The sequence below is a fragment of the Aquarana catesbeiana genome, linkage group LG07 (genome assembly GCF_042186555.1).
Source record: "Aquarana catesbeiana isolate 2022-GZ linkage group LG07, ASM4218655v1, whole genome shotgun sequence".
Lineage (NCBI taxonomy): Eukaryota > Metazoa > Chordata > Amphibia > Anura > Ranidae > Aquarana > Aquarana catesbeiana.
This window is the reverse complement of record NC_133330.1, coordinates 290,338,961-290,357,129: the sequence shown is the minus strand read 5'-3', so window position 1 is coordinate 290,357,129 and position 18,169 is coordinate 290,338,961. Positions and strand designations below refer to the sequence as shown.

The window sequence follows — 18,169 nt, the reverse complement described above, 5'->3', positions numbered from 1 at the left end:
CTTTCTATCATTTATCTGTCATTTCGTAGAAAACAGCTGTAATCCCAAATAATCTCAATTTGACAATCTGCTACTCTACTTGAGGAACAACTATGGGAAAGGTGAAATCCCTATGTCTCCAAGATCTGCGTACAAATGAGTTCATATTTTGCTTCCCATTATACTCTATGGACATTCCCTTCTGTCATTCACCTTTGTTATGCCATAGAAACAGCAATAATTCCACATTATCTCAATATTAAACATGGCCACTGATATTTAAAAGTAGGTTTGCAAAAAATTAATTTGATATGTCTAAAGACTCTGTCAATAATTTATTTTTTTCCCCATTATTCCCTAGGGGCATTCCATTTTGTTCCACTAATCTCTATGGGCATTCCTTTCTGTCATTCACCCATGTCATTCCATAGAAAACAATGCTAATCCCACTTCATCACAATATTAAACATTGCCATTCATCATGGAGAGAATGTCTTCTAGAGATTGATCTGATATGTCTAATGGTTCTGAGTCCAGGTCACATTTAGCTTCACATTATTCTCTATGGGCATTGTATTTTGTTCCATTATTCTCTATGGGCATTCCATCTCCCTGCTAAAGTCTAAGGGCATTCCTTTCTTTTATTTATCTGTCATTCCATAGAAAACAGCTGTAATCCCAAATAATCTCAATTTTACAATCTGCTACTCTACTTGAGGAACAGCTGTGGGAAAGGTGGAATTGCTACGTCTCTCAGATTTGCCTGCAAACAAGTTTTATTTTGCTTCCCATTATACTCTATGGGCATTCCCTTCTGTCATTCACCTTTTGTCATTCCATAGAAAACAATGCTAATCTCGCTTCATCTAAATTTTGAACATCTTCACTGAACATGGAGAGAATGTCTGCTAAAGATTGATCTGATATGTCCAATGGTTCTGACTCACATCTTGCTTCCCATTATACTCTATGGGCATTCCATTCTGTCATATGTTTGTCATTCCATCGAAAACAGCTGTAATCCCAAATAATCTCAATCTTATAATCTGCTACTCTACTTGAAGAACAGCTGTGGGAAAGGATAAATTGCTATGTCTCTCAGATTTGCCTGTAAATGAGTTTAGATTTTACTTCCCATTATACTCTATGGACATTCCCTTCTGTCATTCACCTTTGTTATGCCATAAAAAACAACAATAATCCCACCTAATCTCAATATTAAACATGGCCACTGATATTTAAAAGTAGGTTTTAAAAAAAGAAATCGATGATATGTCTAAAGAGTCTGTCAGAAATAGAATTTTTTTTTCCATTATTCTCTATGGGCATTCCACTTTGTTCCATTACTCTCTATGGGCATCCCATCTCCCTGTTAAAGTCTATGGGCATTCCATTCTGTCATTCCTTTTAGTATGTCCCGCCTCCAGGGACCATCCAAATGTGAGTTCAGTGACTCTTATCTCCCTTCCCCTCGTTTTTAACTTATTCCTCCAGCAGTAGCTCTTATAACTGCAGCCAAAGTGTTTAGAATTCAGCCTGTGGTAGTTTTTCTGTCCCTTGTGCTTTTAGGTGGGTTCACACTGCTTTGCTATGTTTTGGCCCATTGCTGGTGTATCCACAGTTTTCCTGCGTTTTACCCACACTCCTATCGATTTCTATTACGTTGTGTGTTTTTTTCTGAAAGCGCACCATTATCTTTGGCGCACTCTCAGAAAATGCAGCAAAAACCTGCAACCTAATATATATCAATAGGACTGCAAGCTAAAACTGCAGATACACAAGCAGTGCGGCCGACTGCAGCACACCAGTGTGAGCCCAAAGGCTTGCACACACAACCCCCCTGTAGAACTTGGTCTGATCAATACTCCTGGCATACACACACACATGGCCATACCATCCCAGATCAGGAGGGGTGGGGGCTCCAGGGCTTTGATTGACTATGCAGGCCCTGTCCCTCCTATCCGTCCAGGCAGAGTCCTGGAGGCAGTGGCAGGCTGCTGGTGGCAAGTGGCACACTGTATCTGGTTGCAGGCTGCTGGTGGCAAGTGGCACACCGTATCTGGTGGCAGGCTGCTGGTGGCAAGTAGCACACCGTATCTGGTGGCAGGCTGCTGGTGGCAAGTAGCACACTGTATCTGGTGACAGGCTGCTGGTGGCAAGTGGCACACTGTATCTGGTGACAGGCTGCTGGTGGCAAGTGGCACACTGTATCTGGTGACAGGCTGCTGGTGGCAAGTGGCACACTGTATCTGGTGACAGGCTGCTTGTGGCAAGTGGCACACTGTATCTGGTGGCAAGTGGCACACTCTATCTGGTGGCATGCTGCTGGTGGCAAGTGGCACACTGTATCTGGTGGCAAGTGGCACACTTTATCTGGTACATGCTGCTTGTGGCAAGTGGCACACTGTATCTGGTGGCAGGCTGCTGTTGGCAAGTGGCACACTGTGTCTGGTGGGAGGCTGTGGGTGGCAAGTAGCACACTGTATCTGGTGGCAAGTGGCAAACTGTATCTGGTGGCAAGTGGCACACCGTATCTGGTGGCATGCTGCTTGTGGCAAGTGGCACACTGTATCTGGTGGCAGGCTGCTGACTGTATCTGGTGGCAGGCTGCTGGTGGCAGGTGGCACACTGTATCTGGTGGTAGGCTTCTGTTGGCAAGTGGCACACCATATCTGATGGCAGGCTGCTGGTGGCAGGTGGCACACTGTATCTGGTGGTAGGCTTCTGTTGGCAAGTGGCACACCATATCTGATGGCAGGCTGCTGGTGGCAAGTGGCACACTGTATCTGGTGGCAAGTGGCACACCGTATCTGGTGGGATGCTGCTGGTGGCAAGTGGCACACCATATCTGGTGGCATGCTGCTGGTGGCAAGTGGCACACCATATCTGGTGGCATGCTGCTGGTGGCAAGTGGCACACCGTATCTGGTGGGATGCTGCTGGTGGCAAGTGGCACACCATATCTGGTGGCATGCTGCTGGTGGCAAGTGGCACACCATATCTGGTGGCATGCTGCTGGTGGCAAGTGGCACACCATATCTGGTGGCATGCTGCTGGTGGCAAGTGGCACACCATATCTGGTGGCATGCTGCTGGTGGCAAGTGGCACACTGTATCTGGTGGCAGGCTGCTGGTGGCAAGTGGCACACTGTATCTGGTGGCAGGCTGCTGGTAGAAAGTGGCACACTGTGTCTGGTAGCAGGCTGTGGGTGGCAAGTAGCACACCGTATCTGGTGGCAGGCTGCTGGTGGCAAGTGGCACACCATATCTGGTGGCAGGCTGCTGTTGGCAAGTGGCACACCATATCTGGTGGCAGGCTGCTGGTGGCAAGTGGCACACTGTATCTGGTGGCAAGTGGCACACTGTATCTGGTGGCAGGCTGCTGGTGGCAAGTGGCACACTGCATCTGATGGCAGGCTATGGGTGGCATCTGGCGGCAGGCGATGGTGGCAAGTGACATGCTGCATCTGGTGGCAAGTGACAAGCTCAGGTTCCCACTGATTCTGCATCATGGTGAGTTGAACTATTTCATTATATATTATAATGTAGTAATAGAAATAATGGAATTTGATCATCCTAACCCCATATCAAGCATGTCAGAATTATTTTAAGTGCTAACACTAGCCATTTGCCCGAAAAATCACCCCCACCACCTATTTTCCCATCAACCCCGAGACTACATCCCCGCTCATCTTTTTTTTGGGAAGGGGGGATGTCCCTGAATGGCAGTTTGGAAATGTGGTCTCCCGATGTTGCTGTTAGTGAGAGACCGCATAGCAGGTGGTATTGGTGGTGTTGCTGCTGCTCAGAGGCTGCATGGCTGATATTACTGGTGAGAGTAGATTTAATTTGTTTTAGAAAAAAAAAAAATGTTTGCATTTTCATTTTGTTTCCATAAAAAGGCCCACCAAAATCCTCAGCACCAGGCCCATGATGCTCTTAATCTGGCCCTGCCCGTGCATGTGCGTGGGAGCCGCCGGTCACGGAACAGGCCCTGAAGAAATGGCACGAGCGGCTGTTCCTTTGGCTAGAGCGCGGGTGGGGTGTGGTTAAAGTAGAACTATAGACAAAACTTTTTTTCCATTTTGGATAGAGTAAGGGAGGTTTATAATTCGTCAGTTTTTTTGCCATCTGTGTCCCACTGGGGGACTTTACTTTCACTTTGTCCCATAACTAGAACAGGAAGTGAGAATAAATCCCTACAAATTAAGGGACTCCCTTGGGGGCCCTCCAGGTCACCAGAACTAATGTCCCCATCGAACGATTTCCCCTTCATTACTTTCTGGGGACAACCCCAAATTTGGGATTTTTATAATGATGAATAAGACAAATAGAGAGGTGAATCTCCCCAATGGGGACACAGACAGCAATACAAACTGAAAGGGGCTCTAACCCTCTCCACTCTATCCAAAACTAAAACAAAAATGTTGCCTTTAGTTATACTTTAAAGGGTTAGTTCACCTTTTACCAAAAAAAACTACCTATGCAGATAAGGGGTGTCTGTGGATAAAAAACAAAAGTTGACCAAAGTTGAATAATGCCCTTTCTATAGATGTAGACCATTGACGTACCTCATGAAGCCTGGCTGAAAAACTACCAGAAATAGCATCATCCTGTCCTGCCCTGTTTGGGATGTTGCTATAATACTCCCAGCAGTCACTATGCGCCCCTCCATCACAGGAGTGAGCTCTCAACCCCCCCTTCCCTATGTGATATCCATGATATCTTCCAGAGTGGAGTGAATGTGCCCATCGTAACCCCTTCCCGCCATCACCCCTTTGCTCTTTAACTGGTTCCCGACGGCGAACCGCTGTAACTGTATGCCGGCCCTTTAAGACACTGTAGGAGGTGCGCCCGCAGCGTGTGCCCAGAGCCAATGCGAGTGACCGGCGGGCACCCGCGATTGCTTGTGACAGAGCGAGAACTGGGATCTGTGTGTGTAAACACACAGATCCCGGTTCTCTCAGGGGAGAGGAGAGAGAGTGTGTGTTCATACCAGTGTTTCTCAACTCCAGTCCTCAAGGCGCCTGAAAACATGACCTGTTGGGGTGCCTTGAGGACTGGAGTTGAGAAACACTGGTTCATACTAAGTATGAACACCGATCTCTCTCCTCTCCTAGTCAGTCCCCTCCCCCCTACAGTTAGAACACACCTAGGGAACACAGTTAAGCCCTTGATTGCCGCCCTAGTGTTAACCCCTTCCCTGCCAGTGACATTTATACAGTAATCAGTGCATTTTTGCACTGATCACTGTATAATTGTCAATGGTCTCAAAAATGTGTCAAAAGTGTCCAATTTGTCTGCCGCAATATCGCAGTCCCGATAAAAATCGCTGATCACCACCATTACTAGTAAAAAAAAAATAATAAAAATGCCATAAATATATCCCCTATTTTGTAGACGATATAACTTTTGTGCAAACGAATCAATATACGCTTGTTGCGATTTTTTTTTTTTTTTTTTTAACCAAAAATATGTAGAAGAATACATATCGGCCGAGGAAAACATTTTTTTTTTTTTTTAAATGTGGGATACTTATTATAGCAAAAAGTAAAAGATATTGTGTTTTTTTTTCAATATTGTCGCTCCTCTTTTGTTTATAAAAAATAAAAAATGCAGAGGTGATCAAATTCCACCAAAAGAAAGCTCTATTTGTGGGGAAAAAAACAGACGTCAATTTTGTTTGGGTACAACGTCACACGACTGCGCAATTGTCAGTTAAAGCGATGCAGTGCCATATCGCAAAAAATGGCCTGGTCATTCAGCAGCCAAATCTTCCGGGGCAGAAGTGGTTAAAAGGATAGTTGACCTTTACAAATAAACCTGCCTATGTAAGGGATGTTTGTAGATAAAAACAAACTGTGCAGCTCTTGACTAAAGTTGAATAAAGCCATTGCTATAGGTGTAGGCCATTTGCATACCTTTTGAAGCCTGACTGGAATACTACCAGGACATTGATAAGTGAGGCCTAGTCCATAGTTGCCAACATTGCAAAAAAAATATGTGGGGCACTTTTTTGGCTGTAGGCGGAGCCGTAGAATAATTAGGGGGCGGGGCATTCATTTGTAGGCGTGGCCTAGCAAAAAATGGACAAGTGCGGCGCGCGAAGCGCGCGTGGCGAAAAACTGGCGTGGCTTATGCGTAAAGTGGGCGTGGTTTAAATGGGCGTGGCTCAAGAGGGTGTGGTTAGAGTCTGAGATAAATGAGGGATGGAGAGGGAAAGGGGGAGAAGGAAAGGGGGAGAGGGGAATGATGGGACAGCAGCCCCAGATCCTACACAATAGAAATATGTGTATTCTAGAAAGTTTAACAATCAGCAGATAAAGATACTCCAAACGCTTGGTGTTAACGCTTCAATCATCCCGGCACCATGGTTGTTATGGTGTCAGGATGATTGAAGCGTATTATTTCTATTATTACATTGTAATATAAAATTAAATCATTCAACTCACCATAATGCCGAATCAGTGGGATCCCTGAGCGTGTCACTAGCCACGTCGCCTGCCATCAGCAGAGTCTGTCCTTGCATCAGGAGCCCCCGCCAGAGTCTGTCCTTGCATCAGGTGCCCCCGCCAGAGTCTGTCCTTGCATCAGGTGCCCCCGCCAGAGTCTGTCCTTGCATCAGGTGCCCCCGCCAGAGTCTGTCCTTGCATCAGGTGCCCCCGGCAGAGTCTGTCTTTGCATCAGGTGCCCCGCCAGAGTCTGTCCTTGCATCAGGTGCCCCCGCCAGAGTCTGTCCTTGCATCAGGTGCCCCCGCCAGAGTCTGTATAGACCCCCTCCATCAGTGCAGACCCCCTCCATCAGTGCAGATCCCCTCCATCAGTGCAGACCCCCCCTCTATTAGTGCAGCCCCCCCTCTATTAGTGAAGCCCCCCCTCTATTAGTGCAGGCCCCCTCAGTGCAGCCCCCCTCTATTAGTCCAGCCCCCCCCTCTATTAGTGCAGCCCCCTCAGTGCAGCCCCCCCTCTATAAGTGCAGACCCCCCCCTCAATGCAGCCCCCCTCTATTAGTGCAGACCCCCCCTCAATTAGTGCAACCCCCTCAGTGCAGCCCCCCTCAATTAGTGCAGCCCCCTCAGTGCAGACCCCCCTCTCAATGCAGCCCCCCTTCACCCCCCGCTCAGTGCAGGTGCGGCAGGCCGGTGTTCTGTTTGCCGAGAAAGTTCCCCTCGGCAAGTGTGGACCCCCTGTACTGCGCAGGCGCAGCACTTCCGCAGTACGGGGCAGGGGAACTTAGTTTTGGCAAGACACGGCACCGTCGCCGTTGTCTTTTCCTTCAGTGGAGAGGGGAGGGGCCATGCAGCCGCTTCATTGGCTGCACGGATTGAGCCCCCTTCCTCTCTCCACTACACAACACACAGGCACTAGGGGGAAGATCAAGCGGCGGCGCCGGCCGCCATTTTGCTGGAGCCAGCTGCTCCAAAACAAAAAAAAAACATTCCCGATTTTCCTTATGGAAAATCCCGATTCGGGACAGCCTCCATCCGGGACGAGGGTCCCAAAATCGGGATTGTCCCGGGAAAATCGGGACTGTTGGCAACTATGCTAGTCATTACTGCTCACCTCCACCATCACAGGAGGGAGCTCTTTCTATGATTCAAACCCCCTCACATGCTCTTTCTCTTTATTGATGCAGTAGCTCTGAGCTCAGCATTTGAGAGCTCACTCCTGTGATGGTGGAGGTGAGCAGTAATGACTAGGCCTCACATAGCAATGTCCTTGGAGTACTTAGCAACGTCGTAGGAGTATTCCAATCAGGCTTCATAAGGTATGTAAATGGCCTACACCTATAGAAAGGGCTTTATTCAACTTCAGAGCTGCACAGTTTGTTTTTATCTACAGATGCCCCTTATCTGCATAGGTAGTTTTGTGGTAAAGGTGAACTATCCCTTTAAAGTGGTTGTAAACCCTTACATACTGTATACCCAGTGAAGTGACTGGCCTTAGGTGATACACAGAAATTTTCCCACATAAGTTGTACTTGTTTATCTGCAGTCTTCTTTTCTCTACAGCCATGCAAAGTCCAGAATTTATAAAGTATTTATATATAAATGTACACCGCTCCAGGTGAGAGCTTCATGGCTCCAAAAGGGCCGCACAAGCTACTTCCACTATATCAGGTGTTGTGAATGTTTGACAAGTGAGGAGGGTTGATCGCACTCCAAAATGTGGAAGATCCAAAATGCTTCAGAAAATCCAAGTGCACAGACAAACACAGATCAGCAAGTAGGGAATTACATTGAAGCCTTTCACGTAGGGATTCACTTAAACCAGAATCTATAAAGCTCACACACCTCTGAGGCTGTCAATCACAGACTGAGTGATTGAGCTCCCTCCCCTGTCACCTTTTTTTTTTTTTTTTTGGCGTCAGGAAAACTTGTCAGAAGCCATTCATGCTGATAGCAGTGGAATGAAGCAGCAGATAGAAATGACACTAATACCGCGTACACACGGGCAGACTTTTCAACGGACGTTCGAATGAACGGACTTGCCTACACACGATCAACCAAAGTCCGACGGATTCGTACATGATGAAGACGACCGGACTAAAATAAGGAAGTTCATAGCCAGTAGCCAATAGCTGCCCTAGCGTCGGTTTGTGTCCGTCGGTCTAGCATACAGACGAGCGGACTTTTCGACTGAACTCGAGTCCATCGGAAAGATTTGAAACATGTTTTATTTCTAGGACCGTCAGACTTTTGGGAAAAAAAAGTCAGCTGGAGCCCACACACGATCGAATTGTCCGACGGTGTCCGGTCCGCCGGACCTAGTCCATCGAAAAGTCCGCTCGTGTGTACGCGGCATTAGTGCTCTGGATTGAGCAAGTACACACTATAGAGGGATATGCTTTGTTCATATTTAATTTCCGAGGTTTACAACCACTTTAAGAGAAATTAAATGCTGGGAGGTGGGCATTCCAGTCATATGATTGGCTGTCACAGTGTTCATATGGTCAGATGCTCCTGATCGCAAGTATGCATCAGGAGCTTTCCATGAGATTTTAGTTACTGTGCTAGGAGCGTGCGCTCAGCTATTTTCTAATGGACATGTGTATGTGGCCACTCGGTGGTGAAGTCTACCCAGCCAGAGGCTGCATACGTACAACTAGATTAAAGTGCATGTCAAGGCATCGTTTGCATTTTACTTTTGGAAAGAATGCAGAAATGTTGGACTATTAGGCCCCTTTCACATTTGTGCGACTTGTCCTGCAATTTGGGACTGCAAAGTCGCATGACAAGTTGTACCCCATGATTTCCAATGAGTACCATTCATATCTGTGTGACTTTAATGCGAGTTACACAGGCATTCCCTGAAATTGCGACAAAATCGTGCGACTTTGAAGTTACGGTAGTGTGAAAAGGGCTAGATTTTATTGCTCTCTGTGTCTCCATTGGGTAGATCCGTTCATTCTGTAGAATTGTCACCAGAACAGTAGGGGAGGGGAAATCATCCAGTTGAGGGACCCATCTTCCTGTGACAACTCTCTAAACTTCCACTTACTTTGAAGAGATTTCCTCTTACTTCCTGTTGTGTCAGCAGGACAGGAATCAAAAGCTCATTAACAGTTGTACTTTAAATTACTGCTGACAGTTTAAATGCTTATGCAATGGACAGTTGCACTTTAACTGAAATAGTGTTCTATAATCTGAGATCTATGGCAGCCAATAGGAAATTGACTTTTGAGTAAATAGTGTCTTGGGTGTGGATCTAGCCATTTGGGGCTACTGACTTTGGAGTCCCTGGTTAGCATTCATGGTTATTTCGCAATTTTTGGAGATATATATCTCTGCCTATTTCCTCTCTAGGTCCTCTCCATAGTGGTTTGGGAAAATACTGCTAGTATTCATTTCCTGTGATCTTCAGCTCCATCTAGTGGCCATAAAGTAGCATTTTCCCAAACCACTCTGATTTTTACTAATTAAAAATTCGACCTATATAGGAAGTCAACATAGAAAAAATCGATTTTTCCCCATTTTCACAAAACAAATGTACATGTATTATGCAATTTTGTTTTTATAAATGCACCCACAAGTGTCCTGAGCAGTAGAAAAATACAAGAAAGGTGATAACCTCATGGTTGCCCATCAGGCCATGGGTCAAGCCACCTAAGGAGTCTGGAAAGATCAATGGGCAGATATCTCATGTCTATGGATTGTCTTAAGGAGGGCCGTACATGGATCAAAATTCAGCCGGTTCAGCAGGGACCGATCGAATTTCGATCCGTTTATGGGCACCCTGGTTGTACAGAAGTTGAACTACCAACTGACTTCTGTACAACCAGCCTGTCAGGTTTTTTTAGATTAATTAGTGTCGTCAGCTATAGCCTGCAGCACTAATCATTGTATTCTGACAGCGGAGATGTCTCCCTGCCATCAGAACACAATAGCTCAGCAAGATGACTCCCCCATCCACATCGAATGTATGGATTGGGGATTCAGGTCATTTTTTTTTTTTTCATTCAACCAGCTGGTGGAGATGGCCTTTCAATGCATTGCTGACTTCTCTTTGATATAAGTCTCTATTTGGCATTTTCCAGGCATTGCGGAGATTGTTATGTGCCGACCTCGTGCTAAGAACTCCCTGGGAAGAGTATTTGTCAATGAGGTATGTTGCATACTTTTTTAGAACTAAAGAATCTTTGGAATCCTGGGGTTACTCCAGAGGTTCCCAGGGGTTCCTTGAGCAATTTCTGTCTCTCCAATAAGTAATCACCATCATCAATGATTTTTTTAGCTATTTGTAAAGGCGACATTCCTGCCATTGGCCACCAATCTATGAAGGCCCTTCTCCACTGACCACCAGTCAAAAAAGTCTCCTTTGACCACCAGTTTAAGGGCCACCAGTTTAAGGGCACACTTTCCACCAGTAACTCAGGGTCCCAGCGCCTCTTATCCACTTTTCTGGGTGCCTGTCCACAATTGCCAAGCACCGGTACTGTCACATAAGATGAAGGGAAATGAGTCACATGTTCTTGAAACTTGGAAATGCCAGTATTTTCTCTGCTCTCATTTGCCACCAATGGTCACATGAATATTTGTAATAAGAGAAATACTGTCAGCCAACCACATGATAAGGATTTTGATAATAGACCACAAGAGACACATAGCAGAGAAGAGTAAAAAGAATCCTCTAAATTTTTAAAATATAAATAGTAAAACGGCAGAGTCAAAGCATAAAGGATAGTCAGGAAAAGTTGGTAGAAGTGACAGGGAGTGTCATGCTTACCCCTAACGCAGGTGTTCAGACACTATAGCTGGCCTCTGTGTTGTAGCCCCCTTTTCTTATAAGACAAGCAGGCCTACTGGTATTCGGTTGCCCCAATGACTTATACACAATGCTATAGTAACTGGTTACCACGCCTGGGCATTTGCGAACTGAGCACAGCAAACAGGTACTTGCGGTTGGCAGATAGGCAGAGTTTTTCAGTGACAGTCCAGGTACAAGGCAGGCAGAGTTCAGAAAAGTCAGGGTCAAATCCGTAGTGAAAAGGCAGGCAGAGTTCAGCGAGTAGTCGATATCCGATCCAAGGTCATCAACAAGGGAATCAAATCTAGCAGAGCAGGACAGACAAACAGGGAGCTTGGAGAATGTGTAACAAACCCAATATCACAAGCATGAGACTGCAGGCTTGGCTGGCATAAATCAGTTTTGGTCTCCACCCAGAGACTGGCCATATCAATCACCTTGCAGGTGGACAGACAGACAAGGAAAATGCCACATCCAAAACCAGGATGCTGGAATGAGGAGCAGAAGCGTTACAAGCTCCTGACAGGAAGAAGGAAAATGTATTAAATATGTTCTTATCCTCAGTATCCTCTATGGTAAAGGAGGGGTATAATAGACAAGACGATAGTGTTAGCAACACAGCAAGGAATGTGCCCTTGTGGCTGATGGAAACTTGTGTTCTTAAAAGACTTGAAAAACCTAATGTGAGCAAATCAACAGGGTTAGATGGATTACACCCCAGAGTTCTCAACGAACTTAGCCAGGTTATTGGTAGACTGTTATTCCTAATCTTTAAGGACTGCTTACTAACCAAAATGGTACCAGCGGACTGGTGGAAAGCGAACGTGTTACCAATATTTAAAAGAAGGCTGAGATACATATCGGGGAACTACGGGCCTGTCAGCCTTGCATCAATAGTTTGTAAAGTATTGGAGGGGATGATAAGGGACTATATCCAAGAATTGCTGATGAAAATAGTATCATTAGTAGTAACTCACATGGGTTTAGGAAAGATTGTTCTTGCTAGACCAACCTGTTAACATTCTGTGAGGTAGTGAGCTGTATTCTGAATAGAGGAAGGTCTGTGGAGGTAGTGTATCGAGACTTCACCAAAGCATTTGACAGGTTACCCCATAAAGGCTTAATTTACTAAACGAATAAGGTTTGTTGGCATGGACGGTCATGTTTGCACCTGTATAGAAACCTGGACACACTCCTGTAACCAGTTTTCTATCCTGTCCTAGTTCTTCCATTCTATAGACAGTCTCCGACATGATGCCAGTGTCCGTGTGGTCGTGGTGAGAAGTGCGGTACCCGGGGTGTTCTGTGCTGGTAAGTGACATTTTTTTAACAATATTTTCTATCTGTAGACAATACACAGCATTTCACATCCAGCTATAGAGCACACTTTGGATCTTCATCCTTTGAATTTCTTGTGCACCTTTTGTGAAGATTTTTACAGTTTTTATTCTTATTTATTTTGCTGCAGTGGAGCTGATCCTGTGAGTATTACGTGCTCAGGTCTGTGACCCTGTAGTTTATTCATATGCTGTTCAGTCTCAGTGCTAGGAACATATGTGCTTAGAATACAGATAAGTGAACCAAGCTACTTAAAATATGTCTTTGTGCTTACTTGGATTTAGGTGTCTAAGATACCTGTAAATGGCTCGTAACTGCAGCCACAGTAGCCCTCAGTTCTTTTATTTTTTTTTCTGAAATTTTTTTTTGCCATATATTCGTCTTTGGTTTGCATTTAATTTGTATTTTTTATTTAATTTTTTTACTTCTATTTTATTGCCATATATTCTCCTTTTTTGTTTGTATTTAATTTGTATTTTTTATTTAATTTTTTTACTTCTATTTTATTGCCATATATTCTCCTTTTTTGTTTGTATTTAATTTGTATTTTTAAGTTAATTTTATTTATTTTTTCTATTTCTTTCTATTCTCTTTCCACACCTTCTCCAATTTTTGAATTCCAAATTTTTGGAACAATTCTAATTCGAAAAATAATTGACCGATTTCAATTCTGTGTGAAGAATACCTGGTTGTTGGGGCGGGGAATGGGCGGGGAAGCCGGCCAAGAAATCCTTAAAGCGGAGTTTTTCTTTTTTTTTTAAGTCAGCAGCTACAAATACTGCAGCTGCTGACTTTTAAAATAAGGACACTTACCTGTCCAGGGTGCCCGCAATGTTGGCACCCGAAGCCGACCTCGGCTCTTGGGTGGAGGCGCCGCTATCTTCGGTAAGGGAATCAGGAAGTGAAGCCTTGTGGTTTCACTTTCTGGTTCCCAGAAGACAGCGGGGGGGGGGGGGGGGGGGCGGAGAAGGCGCCGGGTGGCTCAGCTATCTATGCCTGGAAGTGGGAGCAAAATACCTGTAGGGGCCAAATGTGACACCGGAGGGGGGGAGGATTCTGAAAAGCGAAAGTTCAATTTTTGGGTGGAACTCCGCTTTAACAACTGATGACTCGTCAGCGGGCTTCCCCATACTCATTCACATAGGGGGTGTCGGGATCTGGGGGCCTCCTTGTTAAAGGGGGCTTCCAGATTCCGATAAGCCCCCTGCCCACAGACCCCCACAACCACCGGGCCAGGGTTGTGGGGAAAAGGCCATTGTCCCAAACAACATAGGGACAAGATGCTTTGAGGGGGGAGGGGCAAAGCACCATGTTGAGGGCATGTGGCCTGGTATGGTTCAGAAGGGGGGCGCTTGCTTGCCGGGCTGGGGAACGTTGTTTTTTTTTTTTTATTTTTCATTGCCGGAAACTCCTTTTCTTTTTTTTTTTTTTTTTACATTCAACTGTCAATGAAGAAACCTGCTAACAGCTGATGAGTCATCGATTTATTAAGTACGCAGTGGGCGGCTTCCTTCCCACAGAATTTGAATTGGTCGATCTTTTGGAATTCGTTAGAAAATGTATAAATGAAACAAAATGAAACAAAGCTAAACTAAATTAATTTCCAAAACTAATCAATGAAACAAAATTAGTAACAGTAATTAGCAAAAGTTAGAAAACGAATATACAAAACAAAATTAAACGAATTTCAATGAAATTCGTTACTATTTCATTCGGAGATTCGCGTACATCCGAATCTCCGAATAACCAAAAATGAGTCCAAATTTATATTCGGACTGAAATAAATTGCACATGTCTAGTGAGGGAGATAATTTCCATTCTAGATTGATTTCTTGTCTGGCATGTGTAGAAGGCAGTGTAGAAAATGAACAGTTTAGGAATTGGCTGGCCTTTATAATATCCATTATTCCAAGTAGTAAAATAAGTGGGCCAGTCCTTAGGATCAGCCCCCCCCCCAGCCGTGTTTATAGTATCTACCACCTCCCTCCTAAAGATCTGGAGTTGAGGACATATCCATACCACATGAGCATAGGGGTCCATCTATCTATACACCACACCTATGACACGTCACCCCAATCATTGGGTAGATGGTGTAAAGATTTTAAAGGGGTAAAAAGTTTATGTGGGGTGTAGTAAGCTTGGTGGAGAAACTTAAGTTGTAGGCATCTATCCCTGGCTGAGATCATACATGGAAGACATTATTGCAAACATTCATCCCAGTCTTCCTCAGTTAGGGTTGGAAAGTCAAACTTCTGACTCTGAAAGAGGGAATTCGCCCTAGGGGTGTCAACAGTAATGAGTCCCCCATTATATTTTTATTCCCCCTTTTTTATTTATTTCTATTTTTTGCCAATTAATCCCCATGAGATGTCAGAGGGTAGTTGTGACGTGTAAAGACCTATGCATGCTACAGCTTACATGACTATTGATGACTTTATATTCTTAGCTGGGAGTTCTAGGTCTTGTCTGTCTCAGACCTTCAAGATAGACTAGGCAAGGAACATGTCTTTTATTGATGGTTGAAGAGTTTGATGTAAACCATTATTTTAATTCAATAACTTTTAAAAACTGGTTCATACTACACCTTTCTTTTCACTTAGGCGCAGATCTGAAGGAGAGAGCCAAAATGACCAATTCAGAAGCGTCTCTGTTTGTTCAAGAACTTCGAAACTTAATGAATGAAATTGGTGAGTGTGTCAGATGAGCCTGGGTAAGCGTGATTCCATAATTAAAGAGGAAGTAAACTTCCATCTTTAAGTTTTACCCAATAGGTAAGTCTATAATAAGGCTTACCTATAAGTAGTGTAAATATATCCTAAACATGCACCGTTTAGGATATATTTACTGAACATGCAGCCAGTGAAATCCCTGGCACATGCGCTCTGAAGGAATGGCCACCCGTGCTGTTTCTTCAGAGCCCTGTGCGCGAACCAGGGCGAACCCGGAAGGAAGGCCTGGGGAAGATGGATGCCGTCTTCAGCGTTGAGATCGCATCACTAAAAGGCTTCGTTTTGAGGTAAGTTTCACATAATGTGCTAGTATGCGATGTATTATCAAAAGTCACTGGAAAATGCACTTTGGCCAGAAAAGCCTCTTCTGTTCCTATTTCTGATTTTATTAGAGTCCCGACTTTCCCCAAGTTCATGGCTGTGCTCCACCAACTTCAGTTCCGTGGTCCAAAGATACTGCCTTTTGAAGGAATTTCACTTTTAAAACTTTTAAGGACAGCTGCAATGTTTCTTGCATTAGCAATTCAATAATTGATTTTACTTGTTGCCCTTTAATATATTCATGTATTTAGTTTATACCTTCTCTCTGTTCAGCTGCCCTACCAATGCCAACAATTGCTGCTGTGGATGGTTATGCCTTGGGCGGTGGTCTAGAACTGGCGTTAGCTTGTGATCTCCGCATTTCTGGTATGTATTTATCAAAAGGAGAGATGAAAAATAGACATGAACTATTCTTCAAAAGAGGTTATAGGCACGTATGTCATTACTGCACACCAGGTAGCTATAAAATATAGAAATGAATGCAGCTGTGTATCTATGAATCGGTTATTAAAGCAGAACTTTACCCGTAACAACTTGATAAAAAATAATGTTCTTACGCAAGGAGCATACATCCCACAATTAATAATTATGCTACCAGACTTAGTGTGTGCTGTATATTGCTTCCAGCATTGCTCCAGTTTCTTCTTGCTGGGGGCTGCCATTTTGCTGAAGTCCAGAGCTCCTGAGCTGCCGTAAATCTTTAAGCTGTCAGCAGATCAGCCTCTACATTTTTGGCACAGTGCTGAAAAATAGATAGCAACTGAGCATGTGCAGAGACAGTGCATTATGGATTTTTAAACAGTATAGGTATGTGTCTCATAGCCATACCTGCAAAAAGGGCCAGCCTGAAGTGATCCAGCAGGACTTAATTTTCTGTTCCATTTTAAATTTTGTTTTTTAAATGCAATTTATGTAAGTACCTGAATTTGAGTTGGCATCAGCCTCCTTCAATGCCCCCATGCAGCAGTACTCAGACTGAGGGAGGGAGGGGAAGGACTGGGAGTCAGTCAGGTGTGTTGCACACAAATGTAATGACAAGAAACATGCTGATAGAAGAGAGCAACATCAGCAGAGAGATTACCCTATTAATCTCCAGCTGTTCTTCTTTACTGTCCAATCAGCAGGCTGGGCTGGAGAGAGGACACCACTGTATATTCTACAACTGTAAAAGAGAAGGGGGCGTCTTTGCTGTGCTGGGTGGGGCAGCTGTTTAAATCTCCGAATTGGATGGACAGAAATACACATCCTTTGGCAGATAACTCCACAGTTTTTTGTGTATTTTATTTGTGTATATAGCTGTTTGCCTGAAGTTCTGCTTTAAGTAGTCAACGTAGCATTGACAATATGTCCTTTTATAGAAAGCAGAAGGGAAAGTGGCCACAACCATAACCGTTCTGTAGGGGGGTAAAGTTCTTGAACCATAGTCACACTTGTATATCTTTCTCATATTCACACTGATAAATGAGTGAACTTGGTGCAGCTGTGGCATGGGACTCTGATTGCCCCAGGATCAGTGGTGACTGGTCCTCTCCTGATAGTCTTCAGCCTAAAGCAGGGGTCTCCAAACTTTCTAAGCAAAGGGCCAGTTTACTGTCTTTCAGACTTCGAGAGGGCCGGACTGTGGCCAGTGAGAGTAGAAAATGCCTTGGCATCAATGGGAGTAAACAATTCCCCATCATTGGCGTCAGTGGGAGGAATATTGCCCCATTGTTGGTATCAGGGGAAGGAATAGTGTCCCATCATTGGTGTTAGTGGGAAGAATAGTGCTCTGCTGTTGGTGTCAGTGACATGAATTATGCCCCATTGTTGGTGTCAGTGGGCTCCCCATTGTTGGTGTCAGTGGGCTCCCCATTGTTGGTGTCAGTGGGTGCCCCATTATTGGTGTCAGTGGGCGCCCCATTGTTAGTGTCAGTGGGCGCCCCATTGTTGGTGTCAGTACTTTGTATTGGTGGGAGGAATAGTGCCCCAAGGGTTGGATAAAGGTAAGCCACATTCAGCCACTGGGCTACAGTTTGAGGACCACTGGCCTAGAACACTAGCTATAATCTAATAAAGCTAATGGCAACAACTTTCATATATTGCAGCATCATCGGCTAAAATGGGACTGATTGAAACTACAAGAGGATTACTTCCTGGAGCCGGTAAGGAGAAACATCAATTTTGTGATATCACTATACAACTGTCAGTACAAAATGTATAAAGCAGTGTCATAACACAGAGGTTTCCATCATTGGCAGGAGGATCTCAACGCCTTCCCCGCCTGATTGGAGTCGGTTTGGCCAAAGAGCTAATCTTCACTGGGAGACAGATTGAGGGGACGCAGGCCTATAACATCGGACTAGTGAATGACGCCGTTCCACAGAATGAATCTGGGGATGCTGCACATAAGAAAGCCTTGGAGCTGGCTCAAGAAATTCTGCCTCGGGTAAATTGCATGTTGGACTTCCCACCATTTTATTTCTTGGTAATAATGATCACCAGGACAAATAGTCAGAGATCTCTCCAGTGGGGACAAAGACAACAATAAAATAACTTCTCTAAATAGTTCTTCAACAGG

General features: G+C 44.7%; 1 protein-coding gene across 1 annotated transcript in view; it reads left to right on the top strand.

Annotated features, from left to right (window-relative positions):
- Window positions 1-18,169, top strand: part of ECHDC2 (enoyl-CoA hydratase domain containing 2) — a 39,872-nt gene that overhangs the window by 5,458 nt on the left and 16,245 nt on the right. Inside the window, exons 2-7 of the mRNA XM_073593508.1 lie at window positions 10,515-10,582; window positions 12,448-12,535; window positions 15,163-15,249; window positions 15,886-15,978; window positions 17,697-17,753; window positions 17,850-18,037. Of these exons, the coding sequence (XP_073449609.1) occupies window positions 10,515-10,582; window positions 12,448-12,535; window positions 15,163-15,249; window positions 15,886-15,978; window positions 17,697-17,753; window positions 17,850-18,037 (581 nt within the window). The remainder of the gene's footprint in view (window positions 1-10,514; window positions 10,583-12,447; window positions 12,536-15,162; window positions 15,250-15,885; window positions 15,979-17,696; window positions 17,754-17,849; window positions 18,038-18,169) is intronic.